This window comes from Marmota marmota, unplaced genomic scaffold (assembly GCF_001458135.2).
Source record: "Marmota marmota marmota unplaced genomic scaffold, marMar, whole genome shotgun sequence".
Lineage (NCBI taxonomy): Eukaryota > Metazoa > Chordata > Mammalia > Rodentia > Sciuridae > Marmota > Marmota marmota.
The window spans coordinates 32,455,855-32,481,123 of record NW_025999990.1 but is presented as its reverse complement, the minus strand read 5'-3'; the positions used below and the strand labels follow the sequence as shown (position 1 = coordinate 32,481,123).

Genomic DNA, 25,269 nt, shown 5'->3' with positions numbered 1-25,269 from the left:
GATCCTCAGGTTTGCTGCACCCGGGGGGGGGGGGGGGGGGGGGGGACTTACTAAACAGATAGAACAGACCAGGTTTAACCTGGTAAATAGCATAAATCAAAAATTTCCACCAAATATTTTATTACAGATAGTTAAAAAATATTCTTACACAGGGAAAATAAAGTGAGGATATTAGGAATAAATATTGCTCTTAAATATTTTATTACAGATGTTGGCCAAAGAAATAAGAAAATATAATAAAAATGTATAGGTATAAGAGTTAGGATGAATGTGCTTATGGAAAATTCAAGAGGATCTATAAATTAACAATTGTAGGTAATGAGAGTGTAGAAATTTTTCTGCACATAAGATCAGTATTAAAACACACACACACACACACCATTTTGAGATGGAGGTGTAGCTCAGTAGTACATGCATGAGGCCCTGGGTTCAATTCCTAATACTGCAATAAAAAAATTGTAAAAAACGCAACACTTTTAGAAGTCAGCATAACAAATTTTGAATTGTTACAGGAAAAATTCCATTCATAACCAAAAAATAAAATGTAAGGTAGCAAAAAAAATGTAAAGTAAGGTAGCTAGGTTTAAATTATTTAAAAATGTGCAGGACTTTGCACAGAGTTATGAATATATTTTGAAATGTATAAAATAAGGAATGAAAAAATGTAGGTATAATGCTTTTATGTGTGAGAAAAGAGTATCATGGACATGTGACTTTGTACACAGTTGTCTACAGTCTCATCACATTTCATGGAAGTTGATCTAAAATTCATAGAGAAGAACAAAGGACTGTGGATAGCTAAGACTATTGTGAAATAGGAGAACAAGCTCTAAGAATTTGCTATGTAATATATAAAACATCTTGAAGCTGTAGGAACTAAGAGTAATATCAGCATTGAAATGCATAAACAGAGCATTTGAACATAAAAGACAGCTGAGTAACAGATGCATGTACATAAAATATAGATATTTGATATATGACAGAGATAGCATCACAAATCAGTGTAGGAAGGATGGTGTAATTATCTCTATGCAAAATAAAATAAAGTGAGATCCTTAGCTCATAATATATACCAACATAAAAGTGGGATGGATTAAAATAAAGAAAGTTCATCTTTTAAAATTTGGTAGAAAATATAAGAAAGTAATTTTATGATCTTGAGGAAGGGAAGAATTTTTAAATAAAATATTAAATTCTAATGGAACTAAGTTAATCTTATCAAAAACTTAACAATAGTTAAATTAGAACACAGAAACAAACCAGAGATTTAGAAAAAATACTACCAATGAAGTGCTGGCAAGAATTTCTTTAACATATAAACAGCCCTTACAAATCAATAAGAAAAATGCAATCAACACACCAGAAAAATGGTCAAATTATGCAAACAGGCAATTCACAGAAAAAGAACCATTTTTTAAAATATTTGAAAACATGTTAACTCTAATAGAAAAGTACATATATATATACAAAAATATATATATACAAAAAGTACAAATATATATATATACCTCATAATTATCAGATTGGCTAATATTTTTTAAAAGTCTGTCCACCAGAAATATTAGTAAAGATATAGAAGAATATTAAACTCATATAATGTTCAAAATTGCATACAGTGTGACACAGACTTTTGAGTGCAATTTGCCATTTATATTGAAAATGTGCTGTCCCTTTGATCCAGCAACTATATAGCTGGGTCTACACACCTTGGATCAGCAGTTGTCTCAGTATGGTTCCCAAACCATCAGGTTCAGTACCACTTCAGAACTTGTCAGAGATAGTGTCATTCATATCTACCAAACCAGAAACTCTGGGGCCCAGCAATGAATTTTAACAAAATCTCTAGTAGATTCTAATATGTGCTGAAGTCTGAGAAAGACTACTTTAGAAAACCTTTCCACTATGTTCTAAAGGAAACATATAAAATAATGTTAATTTACAGCAGCTCTTACAATAGTGAAAATTTACAAACAATCTCATGATTTACAAAGGATCTTGTCTCTGGAGTCATGAAAAACTACATTGTAGTATATTTATACCCCAAACCCTGGCATTTAAAATGATACACTAAAATTGCAAGTATTACATATAGTATTACATCTATAGAAATAAAAAACTGAAAAAATACTTTATATTTTAACTTGATGACTACATAAAATTGTATTAAAATGAAAATGGAATGAGAAACACTTATGGAAGATGAGTGGTTAACTTGTTGGAAAAAGAACTGAAATATTTGGAAGCATCTGAGAGAGGGTGTTCAGTGCATCTAAACATGTTTAAATATACAGAGCAAATGTCCAGATTCACCAAAATTATGAAAGTACAGGAAATTTATCATACACATATATATACTTATAATTCATACATACTCTAGCCTACTGCACATTTAGTGTTTTTATTAAAACATGAGAAACCTAAATCAAGCTGGCCTCTGCAAAAACGCACCCACAACATTTTGTGGCTTGAGGTTATTTTCTTTTAGAGAATTTATTGTAATCTAGTTTTTAAAAGAGTGTTCCATTACACTTGACCATCTGCTAACATATAAACACAGGCTTCTTTGTACAAGATGTTTGTTATGTATGCACTAAATGTGATTTTTACCTACAATAAATGTTCAAAATGTTAACTAAGTTTACAATAAGGAAAGAATTACTATTACTAGATGGTTAATAAATTGTCTAATATTTTTGGTATATCTATCTACCCCTCCATATACACACACACACAATTAATACAGTTACTGGGTAGTACTTTCATAATTACTTCATACAGAATTAAAGATTAACATACATAAAATGTTTTCATGGGAATCTGAATTTCATAGTTTCAAAAGGCAACCACAGAGCTCTATGAAGAATATATTAATCTAAATAACAAAATTTTAAGCTTATACATACATTGTATGTATGCTATTGTGTTGAAATAATAATAGACTAGCGTGTTTTTTCTTTTAAAATTTCTTAAATTGTCTCTGTGCATTACAGAACATAAATATCATTGGAAACATACTTTAGATAAAATTAAATCATTTTTAGAGACATATGGTGCCAAAAATTAACTCCCCAAAGCACATAATTTAACTGGCTCTTGCAATTTAAGAACCCTGGAAAAACAGAAAGGGAACATTTCAAGGAAATGAGAAGTGTCCTTATAATGAATTTCTGCTTATAAGAATCAGACATAACAACAGTCTTTTTAATTAAAATACAAATACCATATGTATAGTTATCTGAAAATGAACTATAAATTGTTTTTGTGGAAAACAAAGACCAGTCAATACTGAAAACACAGAAGTCCCTTAGAATACGAAGTTCATAGTAACCAGCAGAGAAGATAGTTCACGATCAGCACTCAAAGGTTTTGCCAATGAAAAATGATTTGCCCACCACTGGACTGATGACAATATATAATTGTTCAAGATTTGACTATCTAGGATAAGTTTTCAATAATACCACATTTATAGTTTTTTTAATGAAAAAAATATTTAATTAAATAAAAGTGGATGGTGGTTGAAAAGAACACAATTTTTTTGCATTTAACATGAAAAATCCATTAGCCACAAAATTGAAATAGGAAATCAACAGAATTACCATAATAAATAAACTTTATTAATATAAGATGTTGGACAAATACAAGAGGTGCAGAATAATTCCAAATTCCAAAATTACTTCCTAGGATGAATTATGAGAGCATATAGGATTTTTAGGGCAATATAAATATCTGTATGAATACACAGTAATGGCTACATGTCATTATACATTTGTCCAAGCCCATAGAATATACAAGAGTGAACCCTATAGTAAACCATGGACTTTGAGTGAGTGTGATGTGTCAACGTAGGTTTGTTAATTTTAACAAATGTACTACTTTGGTGTGGGAGGCTAATAATGTGAGAGGCTGTGCATATGTGTATATGGTTGAGGGTGGACACAAAGGGTACATTGGAAATTTCTGAACATTCCTCTCAATTTGTCTGTGACCCTAAAATCTGAACCCCCAAATTAAAATCTACGAAACCAAAATTACCTCTTGGTGTAGTAGCATCAGAATAGGAGTGGGTCTGTGTGGTCTGTGACAATGACTATTTTTAGTGGTCACGGGATTTTTGAAAGATGCATATATATGCATGGATTAACACATCACGGGTAACTGAAAATATGAAAGTTCATCAGATATGCCTGTTAGGGAGCTTGGGAGCTTTGTAGGTGAGAAACCTGCAGCCTAAGAGTTGAAATATTATAAAGAGTATTTACTTTGGGAGAAAATTAAAACTTTAATGCAGTCTATTTGTACTGTCTATCTACAAACACAGTCAAGCAAACAGTCCTATTGTAGATTTGGATCTAAGAATTACATATATTTGACAAAGGAAAAGAAAACATGCTATTTCCTGCAGTTTTACATTTGTGTTTAGGTAATCCAATTAAATCACATTTAAAGCTTTGACAAAATATGACAAAGATCATTTTGAAAAAAAAAACCCAGTATTTTCCTCTAGGAATAAATTTTAGCTAGAAGACAGATAGATAATACAAATATATATATATATATATATATTCATTTGCACTATAACATTAAAGTAATTGTTACAATTCCAACCCGCTTGTTATAAGGTTTCACATACTGAGAGCATACTGCCTTTCTCAATCCCTGACAGATAAATAAACCTGATAAGCAAAGATATGTGAATGCAATTTTAATTCACCGGAGTGATGTGAAGCACACTAGGCAAACAGCTAAGCCTTATCAGTTCTGGTTTTTGTAATAACCCAAACAATGGCAATTACAAACTATTCCACAGATTTTTGGCAAGGGGGCAATGACAGATATACCAAATTCAGTTAATACTCATCTTTTTATAGGACTCAGTTACCAAGCTACATATATACAATATAAAAATCTCAAAAGTAATGAGGTATTTCTTTATTATCAATTTTCTTTCACAGACTGGTGCTAAAAGATTACGTAGCTCGTTTCTGGAAAGGTCCTTTGTCAAATGTGGAGGTATACTTATAAGTGAAAACAAAACTCACATGCATTCCCAAATCTGGAATGGGTCTCTAAGGAAACTAATAAAAAGCTACTCTATTATTTAAACTATGTCAAGTATAATATATTTCAAAATTCTCTATTTGAACCTCTGATGACATGACAGAAAGAAAACTGATTCATAAGAGATGCTGCTAAGTTTTGTACTGAAAAGCTTATGATCAGGTCTATCCCTTTATGTGAACACACAAGTGATTTTATTTTGCATACTTTATAACTATAATGCATACTATGGCATTAACATATGACTAATCTAATGTTGCTACATGTTTAATAGTAATAATAAGCTTCAAAACTCACAGCCTTCTAGGTTTCATAGCTATTTAGTTCTGGAATGAAATTACTACATCCCAATAGATGTTTGAGCAAAAAAAGGTGAAGACAATTATTTAGATATTTTACTTATATTACTAAATTTCACACTCAAAGTCCCAAGAACATTATAAAAGTTATCCTCACAATAAAAACCTAACATTGCTCAAATGAATAATTGTTCAAAAAACAGTTGAAAGTGGGCTTACAAAGAGAATAAAATATGGAAGTTTATACTGACACTATATTTTAGAGGTAAACATATTTTTAAGGTATCCATTTACTTGTCTGCTTATCAATCATTTGCCCGAAAGTAATTAAATCTCTTGATTTTATTTTTATTTTTATTTATTTTTCTTTTTTTTATTGGTTGTTCAAAACATTACAAAGCTCATGACATATCATCTTCCATACATTTGATTCAAGTGGGTTATGAACTCCCATTTTTTACCCCAAATACAAGTTGCAGAATCACATTGGTTACACATCCACATTTTTACATAATACCATATTAATGACTGTTGTATTCTGCTACCTTTCCTATCCCCTACTATCCCCCCTCCCCTTCCCTCTCATATTCCCTCTCTACCCCATCTGCTGTTGTTTAATTCTCTCCCTTGTTTTTTTTTTCCCCTTTCCCCTCACAAACTCTTATATGTAATTTTGTGTAACAATGAGGGTCTCCTTCCATTTCCATACTATGGAAATGTCTTGATTTTAAACATGGCCAAATAAGTTCTCTTTTGCTATTCATTTCTGTGTTGTGGGGGAATAATTATTTTTCATGATTTATCGACAGTATGTCTTTATGGTCTTCCGAGATCCACTTGTGTCAGTGCAAATAAATTAAGGGATACTTTAATAATCACATTTACCTAAAATTAATTTACAATAAAAATATTAAATCAAAAATAATTATACTGCTTGCTAGCTTATTTTGAATTTGTAAGAAGTAGCATATATTTCTACTTTAAGAATATCAAATTTCATTAAAAATAACCCCAGAAAATTTAAAATTTTCTAGATATAGGTAAACAAAAATGCTTCTGAGATTATTTGTTTTAAACTACTTCTGAAATTTCAGCTGTAGGAGAGAAGAAAATCTGAGACACAATTAAACAATGTGGAAGAATAGGGGCTCAGAAAGGAACTAGATTATTGTTATAAGAAATGAGGCATCAGAAAAGCCTGAACTGCATCTAGAATGCAAAGCCTTTCTTTTTCTGGCCTTAACTTTTTATTGCTGACCTAGAATTGGTCTAGGGCTAGAAGGAATGCAAGAAGAAGTCATTATGCAGAATAGTGCAAATGGAATGGTTGCTAAAAATTTACCAACCCATTTGTTGGCTTGAACCAGAGTAAAAGAATTGAATCCAGGATACATACAGCAAATATAGTCAAAAATATTAATAATAAGTTAATGTCTTATGTATTGGTCATGAATGCCACCTGTTCTAGTCAGCTTTTTTGCTGCTGGGACCAAAAGACCTGACAAGAACAACATAGAAGAGGAGTTTACTTGGGGCTCATGGTTTTAGAGGTCTCAGTTCACAGATGGCCAACTCCATTGTCCTGGTCTCAAGTTGAGGCAGAACATAAAGATAGAAGGGTTTGGCAGAAGAACATGCTCAGGACATGACAACAAGGAAGCAGAGAGATCTACTCAGGGGCAAAATATAAACCCCAAAGGCATGCCTCCAGTGACCCACTTCTTCCAACCACACTTCCTTGCCTACATTTATCACCCACTTAACCCATGGTCATTGGATTAATCCACTGAGTAGGTAAAGGCTTTCACAACCTAATCATTTTCACCTCTGGAAATTCTTGCAATTGTCTAACATATGAGCTTTTGGGAGACACCTCAGATCCAAACCATAATGCCACTCTTTCAGGAAACATTATGATCTGAATCCCAGTATACACAAAGCATCAGAAAAGAACATTGGTGCCAATGATTAATATAAATGAAGTAATATTAACTATTAGGAAACTACAGATGTCTGCCATACACTAAAAGTTTCTGATGGTAGTAGTACTCGTATAATTTGTGAGTTTGGATTTAGTGTCACTTGAAACTGATTGTCTCATGTAAGAAACATGATAGTATAATGAGACTAAACAAAATTGTCAGTAAGATATTGGAAACTGAAAATCTCTTTTTTCTTCTCTCTTTCATTAGTTCCTTCTACTCAGACATTTCCTACCCTTCTAATGAAATGGCTCTACAGAAAGATCACCTGTAGCATATCATGATTTATACCTACTGATTCTTGAAAGTCTTTCCTTCTTTGCTGTGTCCTTGGTTTCCCACTATTGTTCTATGCTCCCTTTTCAGTCTTATTTACTGGTTATTCCCTATTAACTACTAAATATCAGTGATTCCTAAGGATCGGCCTTTAATTCTCTTCTTACCATGCTCTCCATGAGTGACCTTATACACTTCCATAACTCAAACTACTAGTAAAACAATGATGTCTCCCAGACTCTTATCTGCAATGAAAACACCGTTAGGCCTGAGTGGTCTTTATCATTATCTACTGGAGACTTTTCCCTATCTACCCAGTGAGACCTCATCAAAGCTCAAAGATGAATCCATTAGGTCAGGAACTGTCTCATCCAACCTACTTTCTCTTCTTGTTGTCCTGTGATTTAGAATGAGAGCCATCATTCACTCTGTCATCCTAGCCAAAAACCCTGGAGCTATATGCACCATCCTTATCCTCATCTTTCGTTGTCTATTCATTCAGTAGGTTCCATCAATTTTAGCTATAGGTATTGTTCTACTTGATCCTCCACTCCCTCCTTACCCTTGATTTCTCTCATTGTTAGAAAAGTTAGCATGCTGGCTTCTTTTATTAATTATATTAAATTATGACTGTATGTTACAAATAAGTAAGGACAACATGCTATCTTTTCTAATAGTAGTGAGAATTGAGTACCATGAGAGCCTGTAATATACCAACTGAGACCAAAAGAGAAGACAAAGCCTTAATAGTGAACATTGGGTTATGCAATATTTTTGTAGACATGGAAATGCTTTTGAAATTTCAAGGAGCCATGATTACTGCTTGTAAGTGGAAGCTCTGGCAAAAGGAGAGTAATGAACAGGTTAGAATCATTTTTCAATAGCAATGAATTAAACATACAAATAATTGAAGAATTTTATGTCTAAAATACAGCTGTTCTCCCAAAGTAGCTTAACGCAGTCTTTTTCTAAATTTATGTTATTTACTTAACAAACAGTTCCTCATGGAGCAGATATAGCTTCCCAGTCTTTATTTATTGGCTACAAATTTCAAATGAATGCCGTCTAAATGAATGAATTCCTACTATGTGTACGCGTATATATATTCTCTAAGGCATGTTTCTCAATTGATAATGAGCTACATTTTTATTTTACTTAACACCATGAAAATATCATCTCACTCCCATAATGCTATTTATATTTACATTGCTAGGTAGAAGCCAATATCACTACTATCATTTATTGATAAAGAAAACTTTGATTGAGACACTGTTATAGTCTGTGCTAAGTACCAAAGATCCAGTGGGTCAGCTAGTTTCTATCTTCAATATGGTTTGCAGGCACATAAAAGTTAAGTATTAAAAATTTGATTAATAAAGATGAATAGAATCTAACCCACAGAACCTCAGGGAAGGAATACCCACCTAAGATTTTGAAATTTTCTTGAAAGAAAGAAGGCTTTGAAGAAATTACTCTGGTGACTTTGAAAAGTAACTTATCCATTTTAATGTAAGACAGAAATTTTATTTTTTTATTTTTTCAATAAATTATTAAAAATTTTTTTCTCTGACATGGGCCTTTCATGACATCATCCTGTTTAAAATATCAGTGGCACATTTTTAATGTGTATATTTTAGATAATCTTAACACACACAGAGGTAACCATGTGAGATGATGTATATGTTAATTTCCTTGACTCAGGTAATAACTCCCCAAGGTGTACATATATCACAACATCATTTTGTACTGCACACACTTAGAGCATATGTATATGTTTCTTTGTGTGGGTATATTTATATAGACAAAATTAAAAATTGTTGTCAACTTTTTAGGTAAGGTATTATCAACTAGGAAGTAACATTAGAGTCAACAAAGCAGTCATTAATATCATTAAGCTAAACTGAATTAACAGCACATAATGTAACAGACCCTTAATAGAGAACAGGGCTTTTCCAGAAGAAATGGTGGGAATGCTCGGATGGTTTGGAAAACATTAAGGAAGAGGGAACAAAAATCAAGGAAGAATAGTTCAAAACATAAAATTAGGCCAGATGAAGGCAACATTTGAGTTACTGAAGAAAGTGACCCAAAGGATAAGAACTATCACAAAGTTATGGACAGTCAGAATGAGAGTGAACTTCCCCAAACCAAGAAGAAAGAAGTAAGTGCATAATGCAAAACTCATCAAATGTTAAGATATAAAAGTGCCTGTCCTGGAAGATCTGCCCTGGTCAATTTATGGTTGAACTCGTGTCTATAAAATTCTTGTTCATAACTCAGGAACACGAGCTAAACTTTAAGCCATACCATCTAACCTGAATGAGTGAACATTCTAGCAAATTTTCATAATGCAAACTAACTAAATATCCTCTTAATTTCCTGATAACAGAGCAAAAAGGCATGTCATGTGGCTGGACAAACTTTTTTTCCTTCTAAGAAAGAAGCATAAAAATAACACTCAAGATGAATTTTCCTTAGTCTTTGGAGTAGTAGTTGTTCTGCTTACAGAAATTAACAAATTTTATGCCACAAATAGCATCTAATCTCTGTTTCTTTCAGTATTCCCCAAAATAAAAGTCTAAACCTACATGTTCTCAATCCTCTGACAGTTTCTGAAGTTAAACAAATCATGTATAAATTTGAGGCCCTGAGTCAGTGCAAAAAAAAAAAAAAATCATGTTTCATTTTTCCTTTGATCTCCATTTTCATGTGTGCATAATTACTTTAACCCTCTAGGTGAATATTTTATTTTATTTTTTTTTTGAGAATTTTAATATTTATTTTTTTTTACTTTTTGGCGGACACAACATCTTTGTATGTGGTGCTGAGGATCGAACCCAGGCCACACGCATGCCAGGCGAGCGCGCTACCGCTTGAGCCACATCCCCAGCCCAGGTGAATATTTTAGAAGTATAAAAAACACTAGCTAAAAAGAACTTATCACTGTTGTACATTGGCCCAGAACCAATATTGAAAATTTACTACTGAATATCATGTACTGTCGTGAGTGCCTTTTGGGCTGAGTAGAACTCATGTGAGTAGAACTTAAGAAACCACTGGCATGATTAAACCTGGGGAACTGTCCATTTTTAGCCTATTTTCTGCAACATTTTGGACTACAGAATTTTGGACAGGGCTTTCTTTGGGCAGTTTTTTTCTTTCTTAATTTATTCCATAAATTTTGAGAACTCACAGAAAATAAATGAAAAGAGTCCACTGGATACTCTGAAGGGAGCTTTAATTTCACAACAACTAAATTTTTCATGCAAATACTTTTATTGCACTGAAGGATTTGAATCACATCAAGGAAATTCCCAATGGTACAGCCCAGGGGCTGGGAGTGAAGTTTGAGCACTATGAGATCACCAGCACCAGGGTGGTGGGTGCTGTCCGCACTTGGTCTCTCTGACTAAACCTAAATACAGCTCAGGGTACCTAAGCTTTTGATTTTCCCTTTGCCTTCCAGGAAAATCCAGTGTTCATTTTCTCTGGAAGAAAGCAGTTCAACTTGGGATGTGAGATCAATAAGCTCTCAATCAAAGATTACTGAATAAATACAGTGGAAACAATGAGATTCAGATAAACAAAAACTGCCATGCATAGCCCTGCAGGACTTCAGTGATTACAAACAAAATGAAATAACTATTCATAAAATGTTTAAGGAAATAAAAAAGGAATTGCATGCTGTATGATGGTGGATGACATATTTGAATTTCTGAAAATCCATGGCAGCATTTATTTATAGACTCAGGGAAAGTATTGTTTCAGAACAAGGGCAATGAAGAGGTATTTTAAGTAAGCTGAAACTGAGAGTTTATTGCTAATGTACCTCTGAGAAAGGATACAATTCAGGGAGAAGAAAAACAATTCCAGAGAGAAGCTCTAAGTTGCAAGAAGGAATGGTGAGGAGCAATGAAAAGGTAAGCATGTAAAGTTAAACACTGTCTATATAAAATAATAATAAAAACAGAAATCCCAATAAAAACTATACCTAATTTAAGGATATAATGAAGAAAATAACTGTTTTATAGCAATAATATGTATGGCTGGGAATCAAAATCTTTAACTCGTTGTATTTTAAATTACAAAATGCACAGTTCTAAATAAAATAATAATCATTTAAGAAAAGTATCTATGGTTATATTAGAAGTTTAATGATAAAAATAAAATGTCATACAAAATGATAGAAATAACGTATTAAGAATAAGAAAAAATAAACAACAAAAGAAATTTCAATTTAAAAGGCAAATAGGGGAAAAAAGCAAAGGAAAAATCAGAACAATTAAAAATAAAAAGTTGCATAATAGATGTACAAATATATAATTGATTGCAATAACCATATATGGATTGCAATCAATTAAAATAGATTGGGTTTAGAAAATTGTGCCTACATAAACTTGACAAGAAATGCATTAATGTCTAAAACTACAAAAGCCTAAAAGTAAATAATCAAAACAACTTATTAAGCAGATACCAGCAAAATGAAATCTTCGATACATCAGACAAAAGAGGCTTAAGACAAATAGCATTCTTAGAGCAATTATCTGTATTTATATATGTGCATAAAGGTAAAAATAGTTTGTTTTTAATCAGAAACATATATTCAACACTTGAATGCAACAAATAAATTAGCAATAATACACTAAGAATATAAATTAACTAATACATTAACATTTGAGAGATTTCAAGATAGCCATCAATTTTGGCAAATCAAAAATTAAAATAATGGTGAGGATGGATGGCCTTAATAAACATGAGCTAGCAAATATGCATACACATATGTGTGCATGTTCACACATACACACACACATATATACACACGTGCTCCAAATTATAAATTACACTGTCTTCTGAAGCACCTATAAAACATTAAAACTGGAAACATAAGGTAAAACATAAAACACAACATTTTATGAGATCAAAGAACAAGTATTATATTTGAGAGCACTGACATGGTAGAAACCACATTGTCAACAAAAAAGCAATTAAATTACAAGGCAAAAAATAAAATCAACAAAATAAAGATATATATCTTTAAAAATATATGGATAAAGTTCTAAATAACACACGAATCAAAATGAATCATAATAAATTTTAAATACCTAACACTGAATGGTAATTTAATGAATGTCAAGCATGGAAGATGATAGTTAGAAGAGTGTATACCACAATATATACCAGTTTAAACACAACAAAGTAGGAACTAAAAATTAATAACATCTGAACGAAAACAGTGACAACTTTGATGAGTACCAGCAATTAAAACCACTGAGGTAATCTTATGCAATAAATTTAAGATGAAATGAAATTGATAAATCCTAATAAGTAGAACTTAATAAAAGGAACTTATGACAAAGTACAAAGCCACATATTCTTAATTATTAAAGAAATTGTTTTTAGTAGTTAAAATTACTTCCATGCAGAAAACACTCAGTTCTAAGGTTTTATCCAAGAGGTTTTCAAGTTTTAATAGTTCCAGAAAATATAAAGAGTTTATATACCAACTCATTCAACAAGTTAAGCATAACATGAAAACTCATATCAGGTACAATAGGAGAAAGGAAAAATGGAATTCTATCCTTTTTGAGAACAACTTGTGTGTAAAACTACTGGTAAATGTTTGTAAAATGAACATGGCCATGTATAAGAACCATAATTAATCACGACTGGGTTGGGTTTCTTCTTGAAATGCAAGACTTATTACAAAATCTAAACATACATTTTATCTACCACAGTAACTTAAAAAAGAAACAAAACTATATTATCATCTTACTGGATGGAGAAAACACATTTGAAAAATATTCAAGATCTATTTGTGACAACACCCCCAACAAAACGTATCTTATTTGTTTGCGAGAGGATTGCAACAATTTTTTGGAAAGAGGTAGACATTAAATATTTAGTCTTTGTCGGCCAAGTCTTCTGCAAACAGCCTCAATGCAGCCTTAGAAAATATAAACATAAAGAAGTGCAGTTGTGTTACAATAAAACTTAATGTATAGAATTTGAATGTGATATAATTTTCACAGCAAGAAATATTTTCTTCCTTTGATTTTTCTTTCCAACTATCAAATAATATAAATGAAACTTTTCTTATCTCATGGGCATTACAAAAATATGTGCCAGCCAATTTGGCCACAAAGCTGTGGTTTGTCTACTCTTGTTATAGAACACTGTACTTTTCCTTAACAATGTAGTGAGTTAAGGAAAAACACATATGTTTGGAAAGATACACATATATCAAAGTAAAGAAACTGTTGTCAGTTACTTATATAAATATTGCAAAAGAATTTACTGTTAAGTGATAAAAAATAGTGAGACATTTTTGCCAGTGGCTATATAAAAAGTTGCTGTTCAGAAATCAATTAAAATTTTATTCATTATTAAAAACTATGATTACAAAATGTTTTTGCCAAATAAAATTATAAGGTGGTTTGAAACAAATGATTTTTTAAAATAAGTTGAATAGGATTAACATGGTAAAGACTAGAAAACTTAAAACACTGAATGAGACAAAAAATAAATACTGACAGTGAAGTTACAAGAATATATCTTTATATGCATAAAGGAAGAGATTTTAAAATTTTGTTTCACCAGACTTTTTTCATCAAGCACCCTAAAAATGAAAATGGTAACCTACATACACAACCAACAAAATACTAGCATCTAGATCACAAGTAGATCATATATATATACAGATAGAACATATATAGTTTTTATATAGTTATTATTTATATACATATATACATATATAAATGTATATACATAGTTATATAGTTTATATAGTTATTATTTATATACACATATATAGTAACTACATAAAAAGATAAAAGAAAAATGTTTTAAAAAATTCCAATGGTAGGGGCTGGGGTTGTAGCTCATGGGAAGCGCACTTGCCTGGCATATGTGAGGCACTGGGTTTGATTCTCAGCACCACATGTGAATAAATAAAATAAAAGTCCATCAACAAATAAAAATATATATATTAAAAAAGTCTAATGGTAGGTACTGGATGTGGTGGTACATGTCTGTGACCCCAGTCATTTGGGAGGCTGAGGCATGAGAATTGCAAGTTTGAGGCTGGTAGCGAGACTCCAAGCGACCTAGTGAGACCCTATCTTAAAATAAAGAATAAAAAGGGCTAGGGATTTGATTCAATGGTTAAGTGGCCCTGGGTTCCATCTGTGGCATAAAGATAAAACAAAGTCCAATGGTAAAATGAACACAAGACATGAATCCATAAGGGAAAACACAAATAATATACTTGTGACTAAAAAATACAGGTTGATGACACAATGAGGTATTCTTTTATATTCATTACATTATGAGAAATTATCTTCTTTTTAAATTTATTTTTTAGTTGTAGTTGGACACAATACCTTTATTTATTTTTATGTGGTGCTGAGGACTGAACCCAAGGCCTTGCAGGTGCTAGGTGAGTGCTCTACCGCTGAGCCACAACCCCAGCCTGAGAAATTATCTTCTTTACATGATAATTAAAATACTCATATGATATTTACTATCATCATAATTTGGTGAGTACTTTTGATTCTGTCAAGTACTGTGAAGGATATTTACATTATTCTTATCTTACAGGTTAGACAAAGGATTCTTAGCAAGAAGAAATAACTTGCTCTCTGATGGTAAAACTAGAACTAAAATTCATGTCAGCCTGACTTCATATTTCATATTTTTATTCATTATCTTTGATAAATATTTGCTGAGTAAACAGTTAATTTAGTTGGTGTAAGCTAGAGAGGTGTTTTGTTTCAAAGTTGTAAATAAGCAAGTTTTAACTACTGTTTATTCTCTTCTTTTTCACATTTCTAATCACACTGGCAACAGCCACTGTGACTTCATACTGTCCCCTGGCTGTTTCCCAGCTGCTTCTTCAAAGCCCTTGTTCTTAGAGAAGTCTTCTGCTCCACATCCCCGGAAAAACCTTTTCTGTTTGGTCCTATTCCTGAGTTTCTACCCTGAGACACATCTTTATGTGTCTTAAGTACTCCTTATTAGCCCACTTCTATATTTTATGTATCACTCTTCCTGAAGAATTGTGTCAATTACTCCAGGTACTTAAAAAGGACATCTATCATTGCTTTACCCAAGGGAATAAATCTAATGAGGGAATTTAAGTTCCTGAATAGTGTTGGTGGTTTAGAAATAATGGGGACTTCTAGATCTTTCCTCCAATTATACCACAACAGTGGCTACACATGCTGTAAATTCAACATGGAGACACTTACTCATGGTTTTTTGGAATAAATGAAAGTGTAATAGCTGAGCAAATTTTATTATATTTTCTGTCATGTTAGCATAAGTACTATAACAATGTGTCAAGTCAAACAATTGTTGTTTTTTTTTTTCTTTCAGTAAATGAGCTTTGTGGAGATCTAGTCTCTCCTTTGTTCTTCTGACAGCTCGTTCTGCTCATTACATGATATGCGGGATTATCAAATCAATAAGATTTCACTGTTTCTGAAATACATTATAAAATGGGATAAACTTTCGGAATTTTCCTAAACACAAGTTTCAAGTCAAATTTTAAACCAGGAAGCTGACACACCAAACCATTCAAGGCCATTCCTATATTATGGCTCATGGGTGTTCAAAGGATCCATTCAAAGTGAACTATAAAAATAAAACATAATTCATAAGGTGATAGCCATGAGAATTTTAAAGTCTTAGAAAAAAATATTATATACATTGTGAAAAAAATCAAAGAGACTTGTAAGGAATAGGGAAGAAGTATGTAAAAGATGGCAAGGGACAGGATACTATTACCTTTCCTTTTAAAAAGGTATGAAACAGAAATTTATGGATGTCCCTTTGAATGTGATGTTCTATCATTCGAAGATGAGCACTCGTTTATTTCAGGTGTGCTGCAGGTGGTTGTATGTTTTGCTTTCTCTGCCACAACATCAGGTACTTGAGGACCTAACATGGGATATTTCTCTTTGTGTTCCTTGCCCTTCGTTCAGGGCCACAAGCATGGAAAGTCCTCAACAAATATTATTTGAATGACTTAATTAATAAATATAAGTCCTTTAATGAGTGACAAGAAAGCTGGGTTCTTTTCACTTCAATTACAACAAATTGTCCATTGTAAAATTTTATTAGCTATTATGTCTGTTGAACCAACACCGCAGGTTAACTCTGTACAACATGGTCCTGTATCGCAACAGAGATCACTACTCTACGGAGAATCCTTTCCTGAGGTATCTCCCTGTCCCAGGCAGAAAGAAAGGTCTTCCTCTTCCATGCTCCCACAAAGGAAGGATATTATTTCTAATAAAGCATGCATAACATTAAATTGTCAATCCTAATAGCATGCAAGTTTTGGCAGTAAATCCAGAGCATATTGAGCTCAAGATCTGTTTCGTTCCCAGTTACAGTGTTATTGTTTAACACCATAGTGGGGACAGGATAACATTTGTTCTATGAGAGTCAGAGATAGCATATCATGACAGTTTAAATAATGGCCCCCCTTCCCTAAAATGTCCATAGTTTAATCCCCAGAACCTGACAACATAGTACCTTATACTGAAAAGGGGGATTTGCAGATGGGATTCAGTTGAAGCTGTTGAGAGGAGATTATCCTGGACTATCCAGGTGAGCCTGATGAAATTACAAGGGTCTTGAGAAGAGCAAGTCAGAAGTATGAAAGGCAGGTATGGCTACATGAAGACAGAAGCAGAGTCCATGGAGAAGACAGGATGACATCATGCTGATGTCATTGTGAGGAAGGGCCCACCCAGCTTGTGGAAACTGGACAAGGTAAGGAAACATGTCCCTTTGAGCTTCTGGAAGGAACTTGTCCTGTCTATACTTTAGCTTTATCCCATTGATGTTGGACTTCTGACATCCATAACTGCAGAATAAATTTACATTGCTTTAAGACACTGAGGCCTCCAATATTTCTAGCATGGTGAAGCATATGTACTTCTAACGAAGCTCTTTGAAAAAGGTACAGAGTGAAAGTTGATAGACAATAAAATTTCCCATCTAATTTCAAGAGATGTCATCTTTTCTTATCCTTAAATAACATTTACTGAACAGCTATTGCCTGAAAAAGAAAAGCTGTATTATAGTAGGAGGCATGGAATATATAACACTTTGTGAGACATAACCCTGGGCATTTCCAACAGAGTAGAACCTGCAAAGGCCAGGCACATCAGGCACATGAATATGCAACCAGCAATATAAAGTAGTATTTGTGAAATATCAACTAAGTCTTACCTCACCTCAGAGCTAGAGGCTACGTGGATTGACCTCCCTATAGTTGCCTTGGTCCCTGATGGCCTTCATGAAGAGGTGGACCTCAGCATGACCTCTGTAGAAAGGAGAGGAATCTTTCATGGTGGGGAGAAACAAAGGTCATTCTAATAAGAAGGGAAAATGAGCAACGAAAACTGGCCTACAGGAATTAGTAAGGCTTTCTGGGCCTCAGTTAACAATAGAGTCTGACTAAAGCAAAAACAAAAGGGAAATTGGGAGGAAAAAAAAGTAGAATTAGAAAGTAGAGGTACTGAACAACAGATGCAGGGGGTGGAATTTCAGCATGTAATTAATAGTCCTTGAGGCTCTGACTAGGGAGAGCTATACACAGTACAATTCTGCTTCTTCCCTCCTGAATCTGTCCAGTCTCATCAGCTCTTTGGTAACTTGAAATATTTAGCATCATGTACCCTCAGTAACCTCAAAGTTACCCACAAGTCTTTCTTCTGTCTTCAAGCATCACCATCTAAATGTTTACTAAACATTTTAATTTCTAACTCCTGAATATGTTTGGATTCCATTCTTTTTTTCCAAGCTTATTGTCGCTGTTTTGTTTTTGTTCTTCAAATTACCTTATGAACTATTTCACAAAAGGTGCTATGAATGTATAGAAGGAAACCCGAGATAATACAGAGATGAAAGTCAAAGCACTAAAAATTTCAAGGATAAGGGATCCATCCTGCAAATTTATATCACTTGGAAAAACCATTTTAACTATTTTCTGAGCTCCTTCTCTGGGAAAGCAATATATAAATTTAGACCCATATCCATGATCCCAATTCTACTTGGCCTTGGAACTTAAGATATACTCTTTGCAGTAATAATGCATCTGCAGTTTTCTGAATGAAACTCAAATGGAAAATAGAAGTTGATAGACAGTGTTTCATTTGTACAAAATTGAACAGGAAAGTTTCTAAAACTTGAATTAACCTAGAATAATCATTAAGTTCATTGCTCTGGTCAATAGAACTTATGAGTTAGTACGTAATGAAATAGGTTTTGTCTCAGGTATCAGTTTTAATTAATTAATTGTGGCCACCTAGAGCACTGTGTTTGGAAGGTTGTGGAGGATTAGCTTGTATAAAGCAAAGGTAGTTCAGCAGTGATATTATCCATGTAGGCCATGAATGTGGGTGGGAGAAAAGTAAGAATGGACATTCAGTTTCAGGATTAGAATATTTTGTAGTATTTCCATGATATGAAATAATGATTTCATGCCAATGGGTATAGGGTTTTCATTTGCTGAGTGGCTTATTTGAAATATTTAGCATTTTGTTCGTGATTTGATGACAGTTGCTAAGTTATGCTAACAACTTTGAATGAGAGTTGGCAATGACTGCACTCCTGTTCCTAGGAGCTATGTTGGACTAGCCATGGTGTAAAGGCAATGAGGTAGATTTATTAATCTACCTGTAGTGCTGCATTTCAAATAGTGAGAATGCTTATTGTTATAGTTAGAATATATGAGGTGTCCTCCAAAGCTCCTGTGTTGATGTAGGAGGTGAAATGTTTGGATTATGAGAGCTATAATGTAAGCAGTGGGTTAATCCATTTGATGAATTCATCATTTGAATAAATTACTGGGTGATAACTGTAGGCAGGTGGGGTGTGGCTACAGGAAGTGGGTCACTGGGGCTGTGTCTTGGGGATTATATATTTTGTCCCTAGCTTCTCACATTCTCTCTCTGCTTCCTGGCAGCTGTGAGTTGACAGCTTTCCTTTGCTGCCTTTCACCATGATGTTGTCCCTCACCTCAGGCCCACAGCAATGGCATCTGCTGACCATGGAATAAGACATCAGAATCTGTGAACCCCAAATAAACGTTTCTTCTCCCAAGTTGTTCCCGTCAGGTATTTCCATCACAGCAACACAAAGCCTACTAGTACACTTATCAAGGGAAAGGGAAACTTATGGCTCATAATAAAAATAACTCTGCCGCTAAGAATCGTAGTTTAACCATAGAAGTTGTGTCTTTTCACAGATTTCTCCTTTTTGCAGAAAAGCAATTGTTATTTAAGTGTACAGAGTTATTTTGTCCTGAATGTGATGCCTCAGAAAGCAATTTGAAAATATGATTTTATATGAAATTGATATAGTTTTCTTTCTAGTCTTTTTGTAAAAAGGTGCATTATGAAATAAAATTGCAACATAGAAAATGAATCGCCAACTGATTTATATCAGATTTATTAAATAAAAGTATAACAGAGGCCTAAATGAGGACCAGAAATATACAAAATAAACAGTTGTGTGCTGTAGCACTTTAAAGAAATAACAAAACTGCTTGTATTTCTAAGTTAATATATTAGTTGGATTAATAAATGCTTCTGGCCATATTTCTTCTGAAGAATATAAACTGCTATTTCTCTTTGGAGGAAAACAAACAAAGAACATAAAATGTAAAAGCACTTTTAGACTCATCACATCCTACAAAAGTATGGTGTATCATATAGATTTTTTTTTTTAGTATAAATCAATTACATTATCACAGCAAGACGGTTAATTACAGGCAAATAAGCATCACAGTTCTTTAAGTTTCTTTAGAATAGTAGAGAAAACCCTATAGTATGTAGTCAAGTACCCTTGTATATCATTGTGAAGTTAGCATGATCTAGAGAATTTGTGCAAATAAAGTATAAATTCAAATTTAAAAGCAGAATTCAGCTACATTATCAGATATGTGATAAATTGATACAAATATTGATGGGCTTTCCTTCACAGCAGACTTGGTTTAAGTAAAGACAATAGAAAAAAAACCTTCCAATCATAAGAACATGAAAGATGATGACAACCACACAATATTAGAAAAATAAAATCTTGGAAATAGCACTGAGAACAACAAAATTCTATAAAATCTACAATGATCAAGTTATGAAATTTCACTGAAATATAAGGTTCCCAATCTAATCCTTTCAATACACTTGAGTGTGATACTATAAATATTCCTAATATTATTTATAAAGAAACTTAAGCACAGAGATATTAAGTAATCTTAATCAAGCTCACTTAATTAAGGAATAGTATGCAAGAAATTATTGTAAATTAAAGAATCAGAACAAAATTAATGATATTGAAAACACTGGAAATTTGGAAAAATATAAATTATATTCTCAGCTCATATCATTCACCATAGAATAATTGATTTTATGGGAATATGCTCAATATATAATGTTATATGAATAAAGTTGGATATAAAACTGCAAGTATAATATGATTTCAAACTGGTAAAATATGAATTAAAGAGTTAAACAGAAACAATTAAACTGTAGGAACCAGAAGAAAATCCAGATGGGATTTTTAATTGATCATGGGATAGGCAAGTATTATCTAAGCATAAAACAATGGAATAAATCATAAAGAAAAATCCAGATGCATTTGACTTCAAGCAAAATTTAAAATGCTAAATAAAAAACAAAATCTAGAAAATATGTGAAGGAAAATAGTAGCTATGTGCTATAAAGAGATCATACAAATCAATAAGAAAAAAAGAATAATACTTCCATAGAATAAATGGGTGAACAGCAGGAACACATTAGAGATGAACTAATATGAATGTTAAAGTCATAGACTGTCCAATGCTACATATATACCAAAGAAATATAAAATGACAATGAAATTACAGAGTTCACCTTCCCTTTATTCCAGTTTATAATATAGGCATCACATAAACCACTTCTCTTTTCAATTTGAATTTATGTTTTAATCCCTGGGAACTCATGTACAATTTTATCAGTGGTCCTAGCACAATCTCTATACTTTGTGAGGGAGCAGGGGGAGTGGGAAAGGTGGGTGTGGTAGCTGATTTTATGTGTCATCTTGGCTAGGTCATGGGGTCAAGATATTTGCTTACACAGGGATCTAGGCATTTTTGAGAAAATGTTTTAGATAGGATTAACAATTAAATCAGTAGAATTTGTGTATAGCAGTTTGTCTTCCAGTGTGAGTGGGCCTCAGCTAATCAGGTGATGATTCTAAGAGAAAAAGAGTAATATCCCCCACCACTCAAGGAAGAGAGAATTCTACTGGCAGACAGCCTTGGGTTCAAGCTATAACTCTCCCTTGAACTTACAGCCTGCTTGTCTACTCTAAAGATTTTAGATTTGACATCCATCAAAATATGTGATTCCTTAAAATAAAATCTCTTCTACCTCTATTATATTGGCTCTTTCTTTGGAGAATACTAATACAGGCAGGTATCTAAGGAAGGTAAATACAGTTGTTCCAAATATTAGAAATTCTTATGTAAGAATTTGATGAGGAAAAAAATCAATCATCTCAATCATTCCTCTAATATTCAAAATAAATTTATGCCACTTGTGCTATAGTTCCAATTTTGTGCATTAAAAAGAGATTAATGATATTTTACCATGAAACTCCTTCCAGTAGTGAAAATCTGGAAGAACTGGAAGTAGACTGGAAGTCTAGTAGCAAGTATAAATGTTCCAGTTTTCCAATTGATTATGATAACTTTCACTTGGATTTACAGGAAGACTTAAATATTTCCTTTAATAGAAAGCTATATTTTTTCAACAAAGGAGAAATTAATAAGCACATTCTTCTTTTTGTATGAGGTTAATTTACAATGTAAGTACCAGTTATCATACGTTAAGAACCTATGAGATTCAACTGGTTGAGAACATTAACAGAATATTTTAAAACCAAGTCCTTTAAGATAAAACAGTTGATTATAGTTCAGCTTTTATAACAGGCTGAGATATCTTAACTTATTTAAGATTAATTTGCTTTGGTTTGATTTTGCTTCTCAGAGTGTTTATTAAGAGATACTATTTGATGAAGGAAGCATTCCTAATGCTTCATTGCATTGGGTAAGCTAATTTACCTCCAAGGTCACAATCTATTGGAGAGGAGTGTACAAATGAATGTCTAATAAATGTGGTTTGATGGCCATAATGACAATTCCCAATTCCCAATTTGATGATTTGTTCTGAATTTCACCTTAAAGCTACCACTATTTGCTTAGTGTTTAAATATTACATAAACACTAGCAGTCATAACAGTTTACATTTAGCATGTGCTTTCTATTAAGTAATGGTCCTAGATGCATTATCTCAACACATACTCTCTATATTACTGTGGCAAGCAGAATTCTAAGATGATCCCCATTGAACCAAACCTTGTAGAATCCCCTCCCCTTGAGATTGGGCAGAAGCTCCCACATGCTTCTAGCCAGTGGAATAGGGCAAAGGAGATGAGGTGTTAACTCTGTGGTTATGTTAGGTTATATATGCAAGACTGTCTTAGGCGGCAGGAAGAAGCAAGCCTCCTCCTGACATTGGAGAAGTAAGTGCCATGCTGAGAGAGGACTAATAGAAAGGCTAAGCGTAGCAAGGAACCATGTGGCCCCTAGAAACCCAAAGTGGCCTCTGGCTGATAGCCAGAAAGAAAGAATTAATTCTGCCATCAATATATGACCTTGGGCGATGACCCTAAGCTCTAGGTAGAAACACAGCTTGGCTGATAACTATGGTCTTGTGAGATGCTGACCAGAGGACCCTGTTAACCACTGGTGGCACTTCTGATCTATGAAAACTGTGACATAATAAATGTAAGTTAAATTGCTAAAGTTGCAACAATTTCTTACACAGCAATAGAAAATTGAACCAACACTAGTACAAAAGCTACTACAAACTATACTTGCAGAGAAGAAGCATACTTTCTACATAGAAGCTCTGTGAATACCTCACACTCAAAAATGTATAAAGGTTTGTCTTGTTTTGTTTTCATTTCCTACCCCAAACAAGGACTGTGACTGTCATATCGAAGCACAGAAAGTCACAGTGATAACAGTTGTTCTTGGAGTATTAAGGTCAGAGCTTCATAATATATGCAATAAACAAAGTATAAATTCATATTCACTTTCTTACTTGTGGCTCTTGAGTTACCATTTGCCCCTCTTACTGAAAATACTGATTCAAGATTTGTTTTCGACAGGTGACATCTTGTAAATGGAAATTTCAAGCGAAAGTTCACATATTCATTGGTGAGTTCTGCAGCTAGTTTCACCATCACCACTTCCCTGTCCAAGAGCTCTGTTACTCAAGACCAAGAAAATAAGAACCTTTTATCTAGTGACTCAGATGACATTGGTGCTCCTATTGCTGGCAAGATGAGAAGTGGTGGTACCTCTGGGCCCAGGGAAAGAGAAGTCCTAAGAAACCCTGGTATACACAAAAAAATCAGGCTTAATAGTGACTGTTGCATCCCTACTTCCACTGCTCAGGTCAATGGATTGTCTATAGCATAACTAAATTTAAACAAAGGCTGAACTTTTCATCAGTGACTACTCCTTTGAAATTTGCACTCCTTTTAAACGCCATATAAAGGAAAAATAAGATACAAACATTGTGCAATTATAAACATTGAAATGGTGACAAATAATTTGGAATTGGACTCCTGTTCATTTTCTGGGTATTAATTTCTTAAATGTCTTTCTTTTTTACAATTATGAATGAAAGAGGAATTAATTGCCCACTCTAGAAATTCTGGGTCTTAGTTACGTCACTCCACTTGGGAACTGAGAGTCAGGGATCCTAACTTGAAGTTTATTCATCAGTGGCACCAGCACACCATTTTACCTGTTGACTTGGTTGGGTCTGATGAGGAAGTGATTTAAGGCTATCTGTGGGTGTTATGGTTTGGACCTTAAATATCCCCCAAAGGCCAAGTGTTGAATGTATAGTTACCAGCCTATGTCACCACTGGGAGGCAGCGGAACTTTTAGGAAGTTAGATCATGGCAGCACTGTGCCCTTGAAGATGTCTTTGACCTGGGCTCTTCCTCTCTCTCTTCACTTTCCTGCTGCCAGGAGGAGAACAAGCTTCCTCCACTATGCGCTTCTACCATGATGCACTCCTTTATTACAGACCCAAAAGCAACAGGGCCCAGTGATCATAGACAGAAAACTCTGAAACTCTGCGCCAAAATAAATCTTTCTTCGTTAAATTTTCTGAGGTTGTTCTTCACAACAACAGAAAGCGCCTAACAGGGTTGAGGATTAAATCTTTTTAACCTGATCTTGGGTGTTGCCCTTAGAAAGAGAACCACCAAAAAAAAAAAAATAACAGATATTTAATGAAAAACATGCATGCCTTTCTGACATTTATGGAAAGATTTAATAAGGATAAAATTGCTGTCATGATTATATTTTCCATTTATTCACTGTGCTGGTCACTGTCAACAAAGGTAAAAAGAGAATGTGTTTTACCAAACTCATCTGTGAATTTCTCTTTTCAGTTCTGGCTCTAGCTGAAACCTGGTTATCCCTTATGACACTGTTTTTCCTGTAGTTCTTATAAAAGCTTTTTCTTTCTTTCTTTCTTTTTTTTCTTTCTTGCATCTTTCACACCGGGACCACTTGC

The 25,269-nt window shown here is 33.4% G+C and overlaps 1 protein-coding gene across 1 annotated transcript in view; it reads right to left on the bottom strand.

The window, feature by feature from the left end:
* Ccdc178 (coiled-coil domain containing 178) overlaps positions 1-25,269 on the bottom strand; it is a 345,498-nt gene that overhangs the window by 42,224 nt on the left and 278,005 nt on the right. The window contains exon 18 of the mRNA XM_015482201.2: positions 4,150-4,227. Within this exon, the coding sequence (XP_015337687.1) occupies positions 4,150-4,227 (78 nt within the window). The remainder of the gene's footprint in view (positions 1-4,149; positions 4,228-25,269) is intronic.